This window comes from Eublepharis macularius, chromosome 12 (genome assembly GCF_028583425.1).
Source record: "Eublepharis macularius isolate TG4126 chromosome 12, MPM_Emac_v1.0, whole genome shotgun sequence".
NCBI classification, from domain to species: domain Eukaryota; kingdom Metazoa; phylum Chordata; class Lepidosauria; order Squamata; family Eublepharidae; genus Eublepharis; species Eublepharis macularius.
In genome coordinates this window covers 20,146,687-20,163,652 of record NC_072801.1, presented here as the reverse complement: position 1 = coordinate 20,163,652, position 16,966 = coordinate 20,146,687, and the positions used below count along the sequence as shown (strand labels likewise).

The following is a 16,966-nucleotide window of genomic DNA, read 5'->3' as shown; positions in this document are numbered from 1 at the left end:
GTCAAGGGGGTGCTTTTTACCCTTGTTATTAGCAATATATACATACACTAATCTTAAAGCATGTATAGTATGTAATAATATGCAATCATAATATACTGCTTTATAAACTTGTCTCTGCAACCAAACTGGGAGGAAAAAAGAAGCAATAAATGATAATACAGTGTCATAAGCGTGCATGGATTCCATGGGTGGGGGGAAGAAGCAAGTCCCTGCCCACAAGGCGCTTACACTCGAGAATAATCCAGCTTTGTATCAGAATGCTCAGTCTGTGCAGCTGCGCTCCAAATTGGCCTATAGCTGGTTTTGTTTCCTGGAATCCTGGGTCGCTTAAACGCGTTAGTTGGTTCGTTTGGCACCCTTTATACTGCTTTTGGGAACCGAGCCAGAAATACACGCAGTTTAGGACCCTGAGGAGTACCTGGGTAGTATGATCCGGGTTTAGGACCCTGCGGAAAACACTAAGAAGCCGCAGGTCGGGCGAAAAGTGGCTGTTAGTGTTGTCATAGAGATAGGGCTCTTCGTTTCATTAACTTCCGGTTAATCACAGACGGCTGTGCTCATCTAGCTCATGTCACTCTGATAAAAGTCCCATACCTTTTTAATGGAAACACGTTCGGTTTTTGACCGGAAGTGCCTACTCTAGCCTTCCCATCACTGATCTCTATGCCTGCTCCTACGGCGCGTCTAGATGATGTCACCAGACCTGCGGCCGGGACGTGGGCAGCGCGTGGTTCGTGGCCCTTCGGCTGCCATGGCTACCCTAGAGGCGGCGGCGTCTCGTAAGCGGCGGCCCAAAGCTCAGTACGTGCAAGCGGCCAAGCGGGCCCGGCCGAGCGGGGCGCGCCAGCTGGAGGCGGGCATGTGCGGCATCCTCATCACCTGTAACATGAACGAGCGCAAGTGCGTGGCCGAAGCCTACAGCCTGCTGGGCGAGTACGGAGAACAGCTCTACGGGCCCGAGCAGGTGAGGACAGGACAAAGGCAGCGGCCGACCAGGTGCCTGAAAGGGAAAAGCCCTCCGGCTTTCCTGTTGAGGTACACTGCTCCTGAGCGTGGAGGTTCGGTTTAGCTACCGGAGCTAATTCTCCAAGGAGCTTTCCTGGATCAGGCCAGCCTAATGCGGCGCGCTTCTTCTGGACGTGGAAATTCGGTTTCGTTTCCATAGCCCTGCTGCTGCAGAAGAATCGGGCTGCGTCAGGCCAAAGGGTCCATCTCGTCCTACATCCTGGTTTCCAACAGGCTGGCTGTCCAAGCAGTGCAAATGGCTGTTCGGCTTGCCTTCAAATTTTCAATAATCCAAACCCATTTTTATTGTTAATTGGTTGGTCCAGCTGTAGATCATACTCACACTACATGAATCTGCCTTGAGTCTCAGTGAGAAAGGCGGACTATAAATAATGTAAAAGAGCTGTGACTCACGAAAGAGCATATCCTACCACAAATTTTGTCAGTCTTATAGGTGCTACTGAACCGTTGCTCTTTTGTTCTGCTACAGACAGATTAACATGGCTACACATCTTGATCTATAAATAATGTAAATAATAAAGATGTACTGCCACTGATCATGGAGGATCCATTTGGCTGTCATAGCTAATAACAGAAGAAAGGGTGTATATGGTTCAGTGGATTGGATTTCCCACAGCGGTCAACCAGGTGCCTATGGGAAGGCCACAAGTGTGGCATGGAGTTCTTACCTAACTTACCTAGCTATGGGATAAGGAGCCAAGTCCTCTTGTGGATCGAAAACTGGCTAATTAATAGGAAACACAGAGTGAGTATAAACGGGCACTTCTCACAGTGGAGGGTGGTGAGCAGTGGGGTGCCACAGGGGTCGGTATTGGGTCCAATGCTTTTTAACTTGTTTATTAATGATTTGGAATTGGGATTAAGCAGTGAAGTGGCTAAATTTGCAGATGACACGAAATTGTTCAGGGTGGTGAAAGCCAGAGAGGATTGTGAGGCACTCCAAAGGGATCTGTCGAGGCTAGAAGAGTGGGCATCCATGTGGCAAATGAGGTTCAATGTAGCCAAGTGCAAAGTAATGCACATTGGAACCAAAAATCCAAAATATAAATACAAGTTGATGGGGTCTGAACTGGCGGAGACTGACCAAGAGAGAGATCTTGGAGTCATGATAGATAACTCACTAAAAACGTCAGCGCAGTGTGTGACTGCCATAAAAAAAGCTAATGCTATGCTAGGGGTTATTAGGAAAGGGATTGAAAACAAATCAGCCAGTATCATAATGCCTCTGTATAAATCGATGGTGAGGCCTCATTTGGAGTACTGTGTACAGTTCTGGTCGCCACACCTTAAAAAAGATATCATAGCACTGGAAAAAGTACAGAGAAGGGCAACTAAAATGATTAAAGGGTTGGAACACTTTCCCTATGAGGAAAGATTGAGGCGCTTGGGGCTCTTTAGCCTGGAGAAAAGACGACTGAGGGGAGACATGATAGAGGTTTACAAGATAATGCACGGGTTAGAGAAGGTAGAGAAAGATGTGTTTTTCTCCCTTTCTCACAATACAAGAACTCGTGGGCACTCTATGAAATTATTGAGCAGTCGGGTTAGAACAGATAGAAGAAAATACTACTTTACACAAAGGGTGATAAACACATGGAATTCGTTGCCACAGGAGGTGGCGGCAGCTACAAGCATTGCCAGCTTCAAGAGGGGACTGGACAAATATATGGAGCAGAGGTCCATCAGTGGCTATTAGCCACAGGAGATAGATGGTATTCTCTTTGTGGGGAGGTGGTGCTCTGTTGTCTTGATGCTGGAAGGAAGGCAGTGGGAGGGCTTCTGGTGTCCTGGCCTCACTGACAGTCCTTTAGATGGCACTGGATTTCTAGCCACTGTGTGTGACAGAATGTTGGACTGGATGGGCCACTGGCCTGATCCAACATGGCTTTGCTTATGTTCTTATGTTCTTATGTTCTTACCTAACTTATAGGGAAGTCCATAATTGGATCACCAAGTTTAGAGGTAGTATACCTCTGAATTCCAGTTGTGGGGTGAGGAGACTTGGACCTCTGTGCCTCTGTTTATGAGCCTTCTGGAGCTTCATCTTGGCTATTGTGGGAAGTAGAGAGCTGCTATAGCACAGCCAGCTTGGTGTAGTGGTAAAAGCGGCAGGACTCTAATCTGGAGAACCAGGTTTGATTCCCCACTCCTCTGCTTGAAGCCAGCTGGGTGACCTTGGGTCAGTCACAGCTTCTAGGAGTCTCTCAGCCCCACCCACCTCACAGGGTGTTTTGTTGTGAGGATAATAATAACATACTTTGTAAACCCCTCTGAGTGAGTGTTAAGTCATCCTGAAGGGCAATATATAAATTGAATGTTATCATTATTATTATAGTGGTTGAGTGGTTTGGCTGTGAATCAGCACTCCACTGGTTTGAATCCTGCTACTGCCATGAGCTCACGTGGCCTTAGGTAAGCCACTTCTCTCAGCCTCAGCTCTCCAGCTGTCTTGTGGGAATAATAATAACATTAACTTGTTCACCACTCTGAATGGGGCACTAATCTGTCTAGAAAAGCGGTATATAAGCACAGTTGATATTATTATTAGGGTCACAGATAGTTTCACCATAATGTCCAGGTTTAGCTTCATTGGTTACTGACTTGTTTCTGGGTTCAAGTTCAGATGCTATTTTGCACCTTTGAAGTGTTTTATAGGCCTACTTACCTGAAGGACCACCTCTCTTTATATGAGCCTGTATATGTTCCTCTGGACTTGTCCGAAAGTCTTTTCCTGAATTGTACTTTAGCTGCTTGTTTGGTTTACAGTGAGGCCTTCATCATTCCTAATAAATGTGATTTTCATTGCTTTGCAGTATGTAATAGGCTTGCTATTCTTGTTTTAGAAGCTGCCTCTCTGATTATGTATTGTGAACCCCCTTGGGGTCTGTTGCATGGAGAAGGAGGTATGCAGATATTTTAACAAACAGTACCAGCTTCAGCAATGCTCTCATCATTGCACAATGCTGTGTTTTGTGTGGACAGTTCACAGACCACGACGACAGCAGAGTATCAGGAAGTGAGGATGAGGAGGACGCCGAAGCTGCTCTAAAAAAAGAAGTTGATCAGATTCGCGCTTCAACAGAACAGAAGCTGAGACGCTTCCAGTCAGTGGAGAGTGGTGCCAACAATGTGGTCTTCATCCGGACGCTGGGTGTAGGTGTGTTTGCATGTCATGGAAAGCCTAGAACATGCACTGTCGGTGTGCGCTGGCATCAAGCTACACATGTTGTGGGGGAGCCCAGATTTTTATTTTTCTTATTCTTCATGTCGCTCAACACACCTCACAGCAATGTAAAATACCAAAACCCATTACAAATCCACATGTAAAAACTTTGAAAAACTGGGATGAGAAATGAACTTTAAAGAGGGCCTTTCAGAATAAAAGACTCTCTAGCTCCAGGAGGGTGTGGCAAGGAGGCTCTGTAGAGCATTGCATGCTATGATGAGCACTTTGCCATGAGCCCAGGAAACAAGCTCAAAGCCAGTGTGGTTTACCTGGAACAGCTGTAATGCAGTCATCATGGCACGTGTTTCTTGATGTCTTAGCTAGCTGCTACAGCCTGAACCTGCTGAAGAGTCAGCAAGTGGAGTGTCTTATGACAGTCTAGACCAGGCCTCCTTTTTTCTGGAAATGGTCACAGTTGGTGTTCTAGCTGGAACTGGAAAAAAAACCACTTTTCTAGCTGCCTCTGTCACCTTGGTATTTTGGTGGCATGCTCTTTCAAGGGGAGTACAGTCTGGTGCAATGCAAGTTGCAGTATGTTCCAGGATCAGCCTGGCTCCCCATCCACAATGTTTCCATACAGTCTGGCATAAGCTTGAGATTGTTTGCTCTCTTCCACTCTCTGGCTGCCTCTGCACATCAGTCAGTGGTGTGGATCAAGGCAGCTTTATTTTTTACAGTTGATGTTTTTGTGCATTGCTCTCCCTCTGCCTTTTTGATATACACAAGTGTTGCTACTCACAGTCTTTCTTGGCTTTTTAAGTACTGCATGCTGCTGACTGTATTTAGGTTTTTTTTTTTTAAGATTTCCTTGGTTTCTTTTAGCCATGTCGCTCTGTATTTTCCATTAAGCAGATGAAAACTATATGCTTTCTTCTTCCAGAACCCGAAAAGTTGGTGCATCACATCCTGAAGGACATGCACACCACCAAGAAGAAGAAAACCAGAGTGATTCTGCGCATGTTGCCTGTTTCCGGCACCTGCAAAGCCTTCCTGGAGGACATGAAGCGTTATTCGGAGACCTTCTTTGAGCCGTGGTTTAAAACTCCCAAGAAGGGCACTTTCCAGATTGTGTACAAGGCTCGCAATAACAGCCACCTGAGTAGAGAAGAAGTCATCAAAGAACTGGCAGGTATGTGGCCTGCTTTTGAGGTGCATTTTCAAGGGGGAAGGGCCATGGCTCAGTGGTGGAGGACCTGCTTTGCACGAAGAAGGTCAATCCCTGGAATATCAGGTTCAAGAATCTCATGTGGCAGATGTTGGAGAAGACCTCCCTGTGCGCGATACCCTGGAGAGCAGCTGCCAGTTAGAGCAGAGGCAATACTGAACAAGAAGGACCCATGGTCTGTCTTGGTTATACGAAAACCATGTTCAGGCTGGACTGTGGCCTAGGGAGTCAGCATAGTGTAGCGGTTAGAGTATCAGCCTAGGATCTGGGGGATTCCAGGTTCAAATCCAAACTTTGCCATAGAAACTTGCTAGGTGTCAGGTCCAGTGTATATCTAAACTGTACTGACTCCATTTTCTAATGCTTCTAGTGTTTGAGTGTCTTCTTCCCAGGTGCACCAGTTCCCAGGCGGCGTTCCCACCGGAGGAGACTGTTTTGTCTAACACCGTTCCACCAAGCATTGGCCTTGAAGGAGAGCAGCTTCCCAGGACTGAGAGATGTTGTTTTGAGAACTGTGGGGGGAGGCTGATCCAGATGGGTATTGCTACTCTGTATCTTATGCTTGCTCTTCATTGGTAACAATGATCATGTACCATCCTGATTCTCCTATTCAGGACAGTGGACTATAATGGACCTTGTCTGCAGTAAAGTTTCCTTTTCCAAACAATGGACTTGTGTTTGCTTCTAAAGGGAACCCTGTAGTGAGTGCCTTATTTAGCCACAGTCTGACATTTTGTTACCAATCATGTCTGAGTCGGGCCCAGCGGAATCCAAGGTTGTCCCGGACAGGGATCCTTTGTTTGATCCGTATGCGACTCCCGACAATCAACCTGTGCAACCCGTGCAAGCCCAAGACTCCCAGGAGCTGGGAGCAGCCGGGAACGGAACCGGAGCCTCCACTTCCACCCCGCCTCTCATCGAACTCAGTACTCGGGACGAGACCGAAGCCGACCTCGGGGCAAGGCCGAAAGCGACCGCTCTCCCCTTGATTTCGGTACCCACCCCGTCGGAGTGGGGTGCCAGACCCCGAGAAACCAGAGAGCGTCGGGCAGGTGGACTCCATCCACGAGTTTCGATGGAAGGGCGCCGAAGCCTAGGAACCGTCCCGGAGCTAGACAGCAGCCAACCATGGCGATATTGGAACAGGACGTTCGAGCAGACGGAGGGGGACACGTCTCGCCGCGGCGCCCTGAGTTGGGATTACTCCGAACTTGCTCCGTGGAAAGAGCCAACGGAGGTCCCTGAACAAAGTTGGGAGCAGATACAAGGTCGCACCTATGCGGTGGATACCAGCATCTCGGCCGTGACGGGTATGGCCAAGGGAATTCTAGCCGCGAGATCGAGAGTCGTCCAAGGGGACCCTCCTCCTTGGGGCCCCTTTTCCCCGGTGAGTGCAACTAATGAAGGTTTCATAAGCGAGCAACCGGGGCCAAGTCGAATGCAACAGTTAGAAGCTAAACTGATGGATATGGAAGAAAGTTTGGCTCATGCCATCCATTTAATTTCGGCAATGGGAGCAGGGGAAAGACTGTCTCCTGAAGAGATGGCGATACAGATAGCTACCCTCCAAAGTGTCATCTCCTATCCGGTGGAGGATGTCCAGCAGCGGCCGTCACCTACCGGCGAGGGGGGCACCTATCCTGGCGAATCGGGAGAGCAACCCAAGGAACTTCCCGCACAGCAGGAAATTCCACCGAGAAGGGATGACCCGGTTGAGCCACCCGGAGAGACCCCCACCGAACCTCCTAACCAGGAAGGGGATGCGCCGCCAGACGAGACTCCCGTTGAGAGGCCTACGGAAGGGGAAGAAAAGCCAAGTGATACACCGGTGATACCCCCTCTTACTTCTCCTATAACGGTCCGGCCGGACCAAGCGGGAGCACACGCGGCTCCATCCGAGGAGGGAGCCCCTCATCAACCGCGAGACACTGTCCCCGTCGGGCAACCTACGGGAGACGGTCCAACAGCGCCCAGAGGCCAGCCGCTGCTTCCCAGATTAACAACGCCCGGAGGGGCAAGCCCGCGCGGCCTTCCACCTGTTCAACCCTCGCCGCTGCGGCCCCTCTCACCTCGCCCGCAGCTCATACCGTTGCAGCAGCCCCAGGACCAGCCCGTCGTACCACCCCCGAACCAACCGGGACGGCCTGCACCACTACGACACCTCCAACCCCCTCCTCAGCGGCCGATCTCCATTCAACCACACCAACCTCCTCCACCTCGACAGCTACCGCCAACGCCTCCCGTGTTACCAGCCAGACCGAGACTGCCGCCTCCTGCTCGCCCGCCACTGCAGCCTCCGGCCCAACCAAGACCAACCCCGACAGCGCAACCACGGCAACCTCCTCCAGCACCGCCGGTCCAACCTCCGCCCGCACAACCAGCCCAACCCCAGCCGGCACCGCCGGTTCAACCGCCGCCAGTACAGCCAGCACCGTTGCCCTGACCGAGACTCCAGTTACCTCCTCCTGTGCCTCAGGCGCAACTAAGACTGCCGATGGACTTTTACCCAGCGCCTGCTCCGAGACAAGAACTCCCGATGGGCTGGGTGAAGCTGGAAGCCACCTTCGATGGGGATCCCTCCAAATTGGGATTTTTCTTAGTACAAGTGGTACAGTTTTTCAATCGATGGGGGCACCTTTTCGGCAGTGAGGCCAGTCAAATCGAACATCTCGGATCTCGGTTACAGGGCAAAGCAGCAGATTGGTATGTAGGACTATACAATGTCGGGGCCCCAGAACTAGATACTCTCCAGGGGTTAGTGGATGCTATCCGAGCGCAATATGAAGACCCCTTAGAAGAAACCAGGGCCCGAACAGAATTGCAAGCCATCAAACAAGGCAGCATGTCAGCAAGAGACTATGTCACAAAATTCCGGCAATTAGCAGCCAAGTGCCCTAGGTGTGAGGAGTCCACCAAGATTATCCTGTTCAAACAAGGCCTTAACCCGAGACTTTTGGACAGAGCCCTCATGCAAGACAATCCCCCCACGCTGTTAGGGTGGATCCAACTTGTTTGCGAAGTAGAGAATCGCATTTTGGAAGTCCGTTTGGTTGAACAACAACAACAAACGGGACAAAGAAGACCATTGACCTTACAGAGGGGAACACGGGGAGCTAGCTACGCCACCCGTGGAGCGAGAGATGCTAGATGGCAACAAGGGCTGTGTTTGCAATGCGGACAGGCTGGTCACTTTGCAGCACAATGCCCTTACCGGCCTGTGCAAAGACCTCCGCTCCAATTACGGCGTCCAACCCTTGCTCCGTTTCCTACGCTCCAACGCCCGACTCCTGCACCACGAGCAAATAGAGGCCGCGGCGCTTCCCAAAGGCCAGCCTCGGAGAGAGGGCTGGAGGCGGAAGAAGTCATGGAATACGATCCCGCTTCCCCAACCGCAGAAGCCAATCCAGAAAGTCCCCAGTCGGGAAACGAAATGGATCTGTCGTGAAAGGACCCAAACGACAGATCCACCCTAAGCCCGTCCCTGCACGGAACCGGCCGCCTGGGTCCATCTTATTCATGCCAGTGACTCTAATCAACCCAGAGAGGAAGATGCACGTTCGGGTGCAAGCTCTTATTGACTCGGGCTGCTCAAGAGACATCATCGCCCCTGCTCTAGTCAATGGACTAGTCCTACCAACTCGGGATCTACAAAATCCAGTAATCTTTGAGCAAATGGATGGTACCAACATGAATCCTGTAACAACTGAAACCATCCCAGTGATCACAGGCATGGGACCACATTGGGAAAAGAGGTCCTTTGTCATCAGCTCTACTGCCAAGTACCCGTTAATTCTAGGCAGCAAATGGCTATGTGATCACAATCCCTACATAGACTGGGCACAAGGATGTATTACCTTCAGTCATACCAACTGCAAAAATCACCGTTGGAATCAAAACTGGGGCGAAGATCCAACTTACAAAGAAAAGGCCCTTCTCACCCAAGAAGAAGTCAACCAAATACCCGAACCGTACTGGCCTTTTCTAAATGCTTTCTCGGAAGAGGAAGCAGATACTTTACCCCCGCACCGACGAACGGACTGTGCGGTAGAAATTTTACCCGGAGCCTCACTGCCCAAAGGACGACTTTATCCCATGAGTCTCCATGAACGCGAAGAGCTCCGGAAATTCATTGACACCAACCTCCAACGAGGGTTCATCCGCCCAGCCGCTAGCCCCCACGCCGCTCCAGTCCTCTTCGTGAAAAAGAAGGATGGGGGACTTCGACTGTGCACAGATTTCCGAGGTTTGAATGCAGTGTCCACCAACAACGCCTATCCCATACCGCTCATCCGAGACCTTCTCAACGTCGTGGCCCAAGGTAAGATCTTTACGAAATTAGATCTAAAAGATGCTTACTTCCACGTTCGTATCAAGGCAGGGGATGAGTGGAAAACCGCTTTCAATACGCCCCTCGGACAATATGAATACTTAGTTATGCCTTTTGGTTTGACGGGAGCCCCGTCTGTATTCATGTCCATGATAAACGAAGTTCTACACGAATTTCTGTACAAAGGGGTGGTGGTGTACCTTGATGATGTGTTAATTTACTCGGACACCGAGGAAGAACATATTCAAACGGTACGAAAAGTCTTAGCCACCCTAATGAAGAATAAGCTGCCCATCAAACTGTCCAAATGTGAATTCCATAAAACCGAACTCACTTACCTCGGGTATTGTATCTCCCAAGAAGGTCTGAAAATGGATCCAGCCAAAATACAGGCGATCCAGGACTGGCAGACACCCACCACCCGTAAAGAACTACAATCCTTCCTGGGTTTTGCCAACTTCTATAGAGACTTCATAGCAAATTTCGCCCAAATCACGCTCCCTTTAACAGACTTGCTGAAAACCAAAGATAAAGGGGACCAAGCTAAAAAACCCTCTGCCAAACTGCAATGGACCCCCGATTGCCAAACGGCCTTCGATTGTCTAAAAAAGCAATTTGTAACAGAACCCATCCTCTCCCACCCCAACGAACAATCCCCTTTCATAGTACAGGTCGACGCCAGCGATACGGCGATAGGGGGAGTTTTACTGCAGAAGGGGGAGGATGGTAGGCTGCGGCCTTGTGCTTTCTTGTCTAGGAAGTTTTCGGAGGCAGAAAGGAATTGGAATGTGTGGGAGAAGGAGGCCTTTGCAGTAAAAGCGGCCCTTACTAACTGGAGACATTGGCTGGAGGGGGCGCGATACCCTTTCGAGGTCTGGACGGATCATAAAAATCTGGAGGCCCTCCGGAGCCCACGCAGACTGAATGCCAAGCAATTGCGATGGGCGGAATTCTTTTCCAAATTCAACTTCACTCTAAATTATCTCCCGGGCAAAACTAACTTTTTGGCAGACGCCCTATCGCGCATGCCCCAACATAAGAGCAAACGGGAGGAGACTGTCGACACTGTCTTCTCGCCTACGCAACTTGGGGGCGTGGTGACTACTCGCAGCCGTGCCAAGCAGCCCCTCCCGCCCAACCAAGAGTGGAAATCGAAACTTAAAACTGAAGTGGAGAAGGAGGGGGATAGAGCTCCGCGAAGCAAACTGACCCAATCCCCACAAGGGGATTGGTTAGCCGGGAGCAAGTTTTATGTCCCAGACAGCCTCAGACTGGAAGTTTTGCAGCGCTGTCATGATGCTCCCACTGCTGGACATTATGGGTATCTGAAAACTTTGCATCTAATCCAAAGACAATTCTGGTGGCCGGGCATGCGCAAAGACATTTCCCAATATGTTAGTTCCTGTCCTGTTTGCCTCAGTGCCAAAACCAGGAAAGGGAAGCCTCCGGGTCTCCTGCAACCATTGGAAACGCCAAACAGACCCTGGGAAGTAATATCCATGGACTTTATCACTGATCTACCTATCTCAAAAGGACATAATTGTATTTTAGTTGTGGTAGATCTGTTCTCCAAACAAGCTCATTTTATCCCCTGTACTACTATACCCTCCGCTCGAAAACTAGCAGATTTGTTTCTAAAGCACATCGTAAAATTACATTCTTTTCCGTCCAAGGTGATTTCGGATCGCGGCGGACAGTTCGTTGCCAACTTCTGGCGGGAGCTTTTGAAAATGTTGAATATTGAACAAGGCATCAGTTCAAGCACCACCCACAAACCGACGGGCAATCCGAAAAAACAAACCAAATATTAGAACAGTTTCTTCGTTGCTACATCAATTTTCAACAAGATAATTGGGTGGACCTCCTCCCTCTGGCCGAGTTCTCCTATAACAACAGTGTACACGCTTCAACGGGGGAGGCCCCCTTCAAAATTGTCTACGGAATTCACTTCAATCCCTTCCCGTTGGATACACCCCCTCTCCATTCCTCTAAATTGCCAGATGTATCTTCGTGGTGGGGGGAAGCAGCGCAGCAATGGACTCTTATTAAGAAACACCTTGAAAAAGCCAAACTGGATTTCAAAAAATACGCAGACCGCCATCGTGTGGCCGAATGGGAATTACAACCCGGAGATCATGTGTATATTTCCACAAAAAATCTAAAACTCGCTCAGACAAGCCGCAAACTTGCTCTGAAATTCCTAGGACCTTTTCCTGTGCGCAAGATAATAAATAAAGTGACTGTTGCTGTAACTTTGCCCAAGAACCTGCGCCATGTGCATGATACGTTCCATGTCAGTCTTCTAAAGAGAGCTCCCATCGACAACAAATGGCACATCAAAGCTCCACCCATTCCAACTTTGATAGACGACCAAATACACTATGAGGTACAACAAATCTTGGACTCTAAACTCAAACGAAACCAGCTTTTTTACCTCATTAGATGGAAGGACTTTGATTCTGGTTACGATGAATGGGTGAACTCTGCACATGTTCATGCTCCTAGATTAACCAAAGCTTTTCATACTCGCTACCCATATAAGCCAGGGGGGGATCTGTTTTAAGGGGGGCAGAATGTCAGGTCCAGTGTATATCTAAACTGTACTGACTCCATTTTCTAATGCTTCTAGTGTTTGAGTGTCTTCTTCCCAGGTGCACCAGTTCCCAGGCGGCGTTCCCACCGGAGGAGACTGTTTTGTCTAACACCGTTCCACCAAGCATTGGCCTTGAAGGAGAGCAGCTTCCCAGGACTGAGAGATGTTGTTTTGAGAACTGTGGGGGGAGGCTGATCCAGATGGGTATTGCTACTCTGTATCTTATGCTTGCTCTTCATTGGTAACAATGATCATGTACCATCCTGATTCTCCTATTCAGGACAGTGGACTATAATGGACCTTGTCTGCAGTAAAGTTTCCTTTTCCAAACAATGGACTTGTGTTTGCTTCTAAAGGGAACCCTGTAGTGAGTGCCTTATTTAGCCACAGTCTGACACTAGGTACCCTTGGTGCAGGCACACACTATCAGCCTAACCTCTACAATTTCTTTACCTCTGGGCATAAAATGTTTGAAAACTGTACTGCCGTGAGTGATTGCTGGGTGACTGGGTTGCTTTGTGAGCCGCAGTGTCTCTTGTAGAGTGTTAGGCTCCACCTGTCTTGGCAAGCCTCATTGTTCTTGATGTAGTGAATTGAGCCTGGGCCTTGTTGGACTCCAGCACTCACTAACTTCGTTTTCTGATTTTCTGCTGAGTCACGGTGACAAAACAGTAGTTGAGATGAAAGTTGGCTATTCCAGAATATCTGCAATGGGCCTTCAGCCTTGTGGCTGAGATTATTATTGAATGACAAGCAGGGGCCTGGTGGAAACTTGCAGGAGGAGATGAAATGTTCCCCTTCCAGTCCCTGCTTCCTCCATCTTCTTTGCTCCCTGCTGCCGCTGCCCTCTTTCTCCTTAGCCTCTCACCATCTCTTCCCTGCTGCATCACCATTGCTTTTTTGTCCTCTCCCCTCCACGCCCTGCCTTCTGTCGCTTCTCCTTCCCACCACTGCACTTCTTCTCCCGTTGCTGTGGCCACTTCTACTACCTGCTCCTCTTCCTCCTTATCCCTGTGTCTTTTTCCTTTCTCATCTCTGCCATCTTTCTTTGCCACCACTCTCATACTGCTGCCTTGTTTTCCTGGGATTGCTAAGTAATTTGCCATAGGAAGGCTATTCTTATTAGTACTTTGTCACAGAGAGCCAGCGTGGTGTAGTGGTTAGAGTGTCAGACAAGGATCTGGGAGAACCAAGTTCGAATCTCTACTCTGCCATGGAAGGTTGTCGAGTGATCTTGGGCCACTCACACTCTGTTGTCGTGGGGATAAAGTGGAAGACAGGAGAATTATGTAAGCCACCTTGGGTTCCCGTTGGGGAGAAAGGTGGGATATAAATAAATTTTATCTTTGTTTTTTTTTTTCCTTTTGCAGGAGTGGTCGGCCACCTCAATCCAGAAAACAAAGTTGACCTGGGTAACCCTGAGTTTACCATTGTGGTTGAAATAATTAAAAACATCTGCTGTTTGAGTGTGGTGAAGGACTACGTTCTCTTCCGAAAATACAACCTCCAAGAGGTGGTGAAGGGCAGCCAAGGGGAAGGGCAGCCAGGTGCCCCAAAGGTGCTGCCAGAAGTGGCCGGGTTGGCTGAAGAGACAACGGAAGGCAACATAGAGACGGCCGAGAAAAAGGCCAGTGACAATCACAAGGATGGTGACCACTAACAGGCTTGGGAAAGAGAGAACCCAAAGGACCACAGACTGTCAGAAGAGGAGCCGGTGGCTCAGGGTGGGTTGGGGGGGTGGGTTAACTTGTTTTAAGCTCTCTGGGAGTTGCCCAGCAAAAGTGAGTCACCATTGAGAGCATCACACTAGAAGCCAGATTGTCAAAGGCTGGTTTGCAGTGTTTTTTAAGGATTTTCTTCTTGCGTGGGCCCCCTGTAAGTATTAATGGTCATGTTCCGATGCTCTGTTTCCTCTGAGCTTCTGTTGTTAAAATTCAGCCGCAGCACCTGAGGCCTGCTTGTTTACTGCCTGATGTCCCCCTTGCTTTGCACCTGCACTGAGTTTTCACGGCCCTGACTGGTAACAGCCACTGATGGCGCATCCAAAGTTTGTACTCCACAGGCTTTGGGTGCTTACAAAGCCTGTAATTTGAGGAGAGGACAACAGCCCCCCAAATCTTCTCTGGCCAGAGAAGATTCTTACCTGCTGCTCTGCTACAAACCTTGGCACAGTGCTGAGAGACGGAGAGGATTGGGGGCAGAAGCCTCTTCTTCCTGTCCTGGCAATTGCCCATTGCTAAAGCAGCAGGTAAATTGGGAGGGGAATACAACTTCCACGTGCTCACATTCAGGCTTTGGCTAATCCATACAATGTGTTGATTTATCCAAGCCTAATTGTGAAGCTAGTGGGGCTTGCTCTATCCTTGGTTGATCCTACTTTTTGTGCGTAGACAGTATATAGTTTTGGACATTGGAGGCTTCCATTTTCAAACTGATATGTTACATTGCAGGTTTTGTCAAGCTTTGTGCTAATGTTTTCTGAACTGGGATTGAGATTTCTGAAGGGTTGTCAATTCAGAGTAGATGCAGGGGGAAAGTCTCTAAACAGTGTGGAGTTCAAAGAGTAAACCCTGTAAGTTGCCATTGATTTCAAAGCTGCTAGATAAGAGGATACAGGTGAGTTGAGAGAACAGAAAATTCAGCAATGCCTCTTTCTCTTGGACTGTTTTGTTCATGTCTCTCCCCACCAAACAGTGAAATGTTTTCGGAATACAGCAAATCACCCTCCTTTTTCTGCAAATACAAGGAAGAGGGGGAGACAGTTCTTTTGGGCTAGTGGTTACCTGACTTAGATGGCTGACCTGATTTTCAGCCAGTAAATGGGCCTGCGTCATTCTGCCACACACAACCCCGGTTCTGACATCATACCGAAACCAGATCACTATGTGAAAAAGTCTGGCAGGGGACTTGAACTCCCTCTTTTTGTGTCCTGCGAGTGGATTAGCCCTGGTCTACACATGTGGTATTATAAGGTGATACAGGCACATCCCCCAGAGGGAGGTTGAATGGACTGTTCCACTTCAGAGGGCAGGTTCGAAGTCACGCTTCAAATGCTGCCTTAATTGCTGTAAGTGGGAAACTAGTACGGCAGGGTGGGATCCCTACTGCTCTAGCTTTGATTTTAAACTGCAGCAATTTTATTTTTTTACATTCAGGGAGCATTTAAAGAACATCATCCTCCACTTGTGTCCTGAAGTTTGTAGAACCCATTCTGCCACCTCTTTCTGCTGCATGTATAGACTTGGCCTCGGTTCTGCCATTGCATAGAAGCTTCAGCTTATTCCTGTTCACCAACCATAGTTTCCAGGTCTGTTGTATTGGCAGACAATGATTTGCTGGAAACTAGGAAATAACTGACTGGCATCAGACACAGAAGGGGGCCAAGGGAAGCATTACGGGAAGGAGCTTCAAGTTCTTTCCACCCATTCTTCTCATGCACCATTTTAACAAGTCAAGAGTGGCAGTCAGTACGATACAAAGGACATCTCATTAAAGAACCGTGTAGCAGACGTTCTCTCATTAACCCATGGATGAAAGGGGTGCTGAGGAAAGTTGTAGCCGTGCAGTCTCTCTCCGCACTCCCTGGTTTTCCAGACATTTCTTATCCCACAAAAGATACGGCCATCTTTATGCACCCTGACCGACTGAGGAAGAAACGGTCTCTTTGGAGGGACAGAAAGATGCATTCAGACATCTTAACAAGCCTCCACTTATTTGTAACAAGCAAGAACATAGCTAATTTGACGTGTTGGTGTGCTCTCTCGCTCCTCTTTTGGCAAGCTGGTTTTAGTTGACTTCCTACAAGCACGAATTGTGAACTGGGATTCGACCTTCTGTTTTTGGACATCACCGCTAATTGGGGGTTGAGCAAAGTTCTGAATTGCACTCAGTGTCCCAAAGTAGAGGCTCAAAGGAGTGAGCACGGGCACGCAGGGGCTGTGCTTGTGCCCATTATAGACACAAAGGTGGTGACTTTGGCTTCCTCTTATGGCTGGTAAACAATGGAAGAGGCTGCCAACGTAGCTCTGCGGCACCAGAAACTGGTTGCTGGGTGCTCATTCCTTGGGCTGATGGCAGCCACAGCTGGGATAGCAGTGCAAGCGAATGATTCATTGATGCTGCTTGTTTGCTTCCTGCGGTGGGTGTTGGCGGGATGGAACAGCTGTTAGCCTGCACGTGCAAGAGGCAAAATGCACCTACAGCAACTTTTAAAAAATTATACCCTGCCTTTCAGAAATAATCAAATCTCTTTTAGTAACTAGGTGCAAACATGTTTTTGAGGGATTTCCCCCTCCCCAAGGGCCAGCATGCGCTCAGCTTTTCATTTGACTTTGGAGCATCTCAGAAAACAATGTTTATGCTTTCAAACATCTAATAAGGGGTAAAACATTTCCATTTTGTATATTATCTCGTGTACCTTTCCTTTTTTTAAAAAAAAAATTAAAACTGGCTGTGTTTCCCTTTGAAACTGACCTTCGTCAATACATTTTATGTCTGACTTGAGTTTGAACTATGTAAAGGAAGGCCTTTTAAAAATAATTCAGGTTCTGGGGTGTTTTTCTTGTTCAAAGTGAACGAAGCAGAGCTGCCTTATACAACTTCAGGTGGTTGGCCCAGGATTGTGTATTC

The 16,966-nt window shown here is 48.7% G+C and overlaps 1 protein-coding gene across 1 annotated transcript; it reads left to right on the top strand.

The window, feature by feature from the left end:
• Positions 1–712: 712 nt before the first annotated feature.
• Positions 713–16,835, top strand: THUMPD1 (THUMP domain containing 1). The gene is made up of 4 exons (XM_054993574.1): positions 713–964; positions 4,009–4,183; positions 5,133–5,381; positions 13,708–16,835. Exons 1-4 carry the CDS (start codon positions 752–754, stop codon positions 13,995–13,997), a joined length of 927 nt encoding a protein of 308 aa, XP_054849549.1. The 5' UTR covers positions 713–751; the 3' UTR covers positions 13,998–16,835.
• Positions 16,836–16,966: the final 131 nt, after the last annotated feature.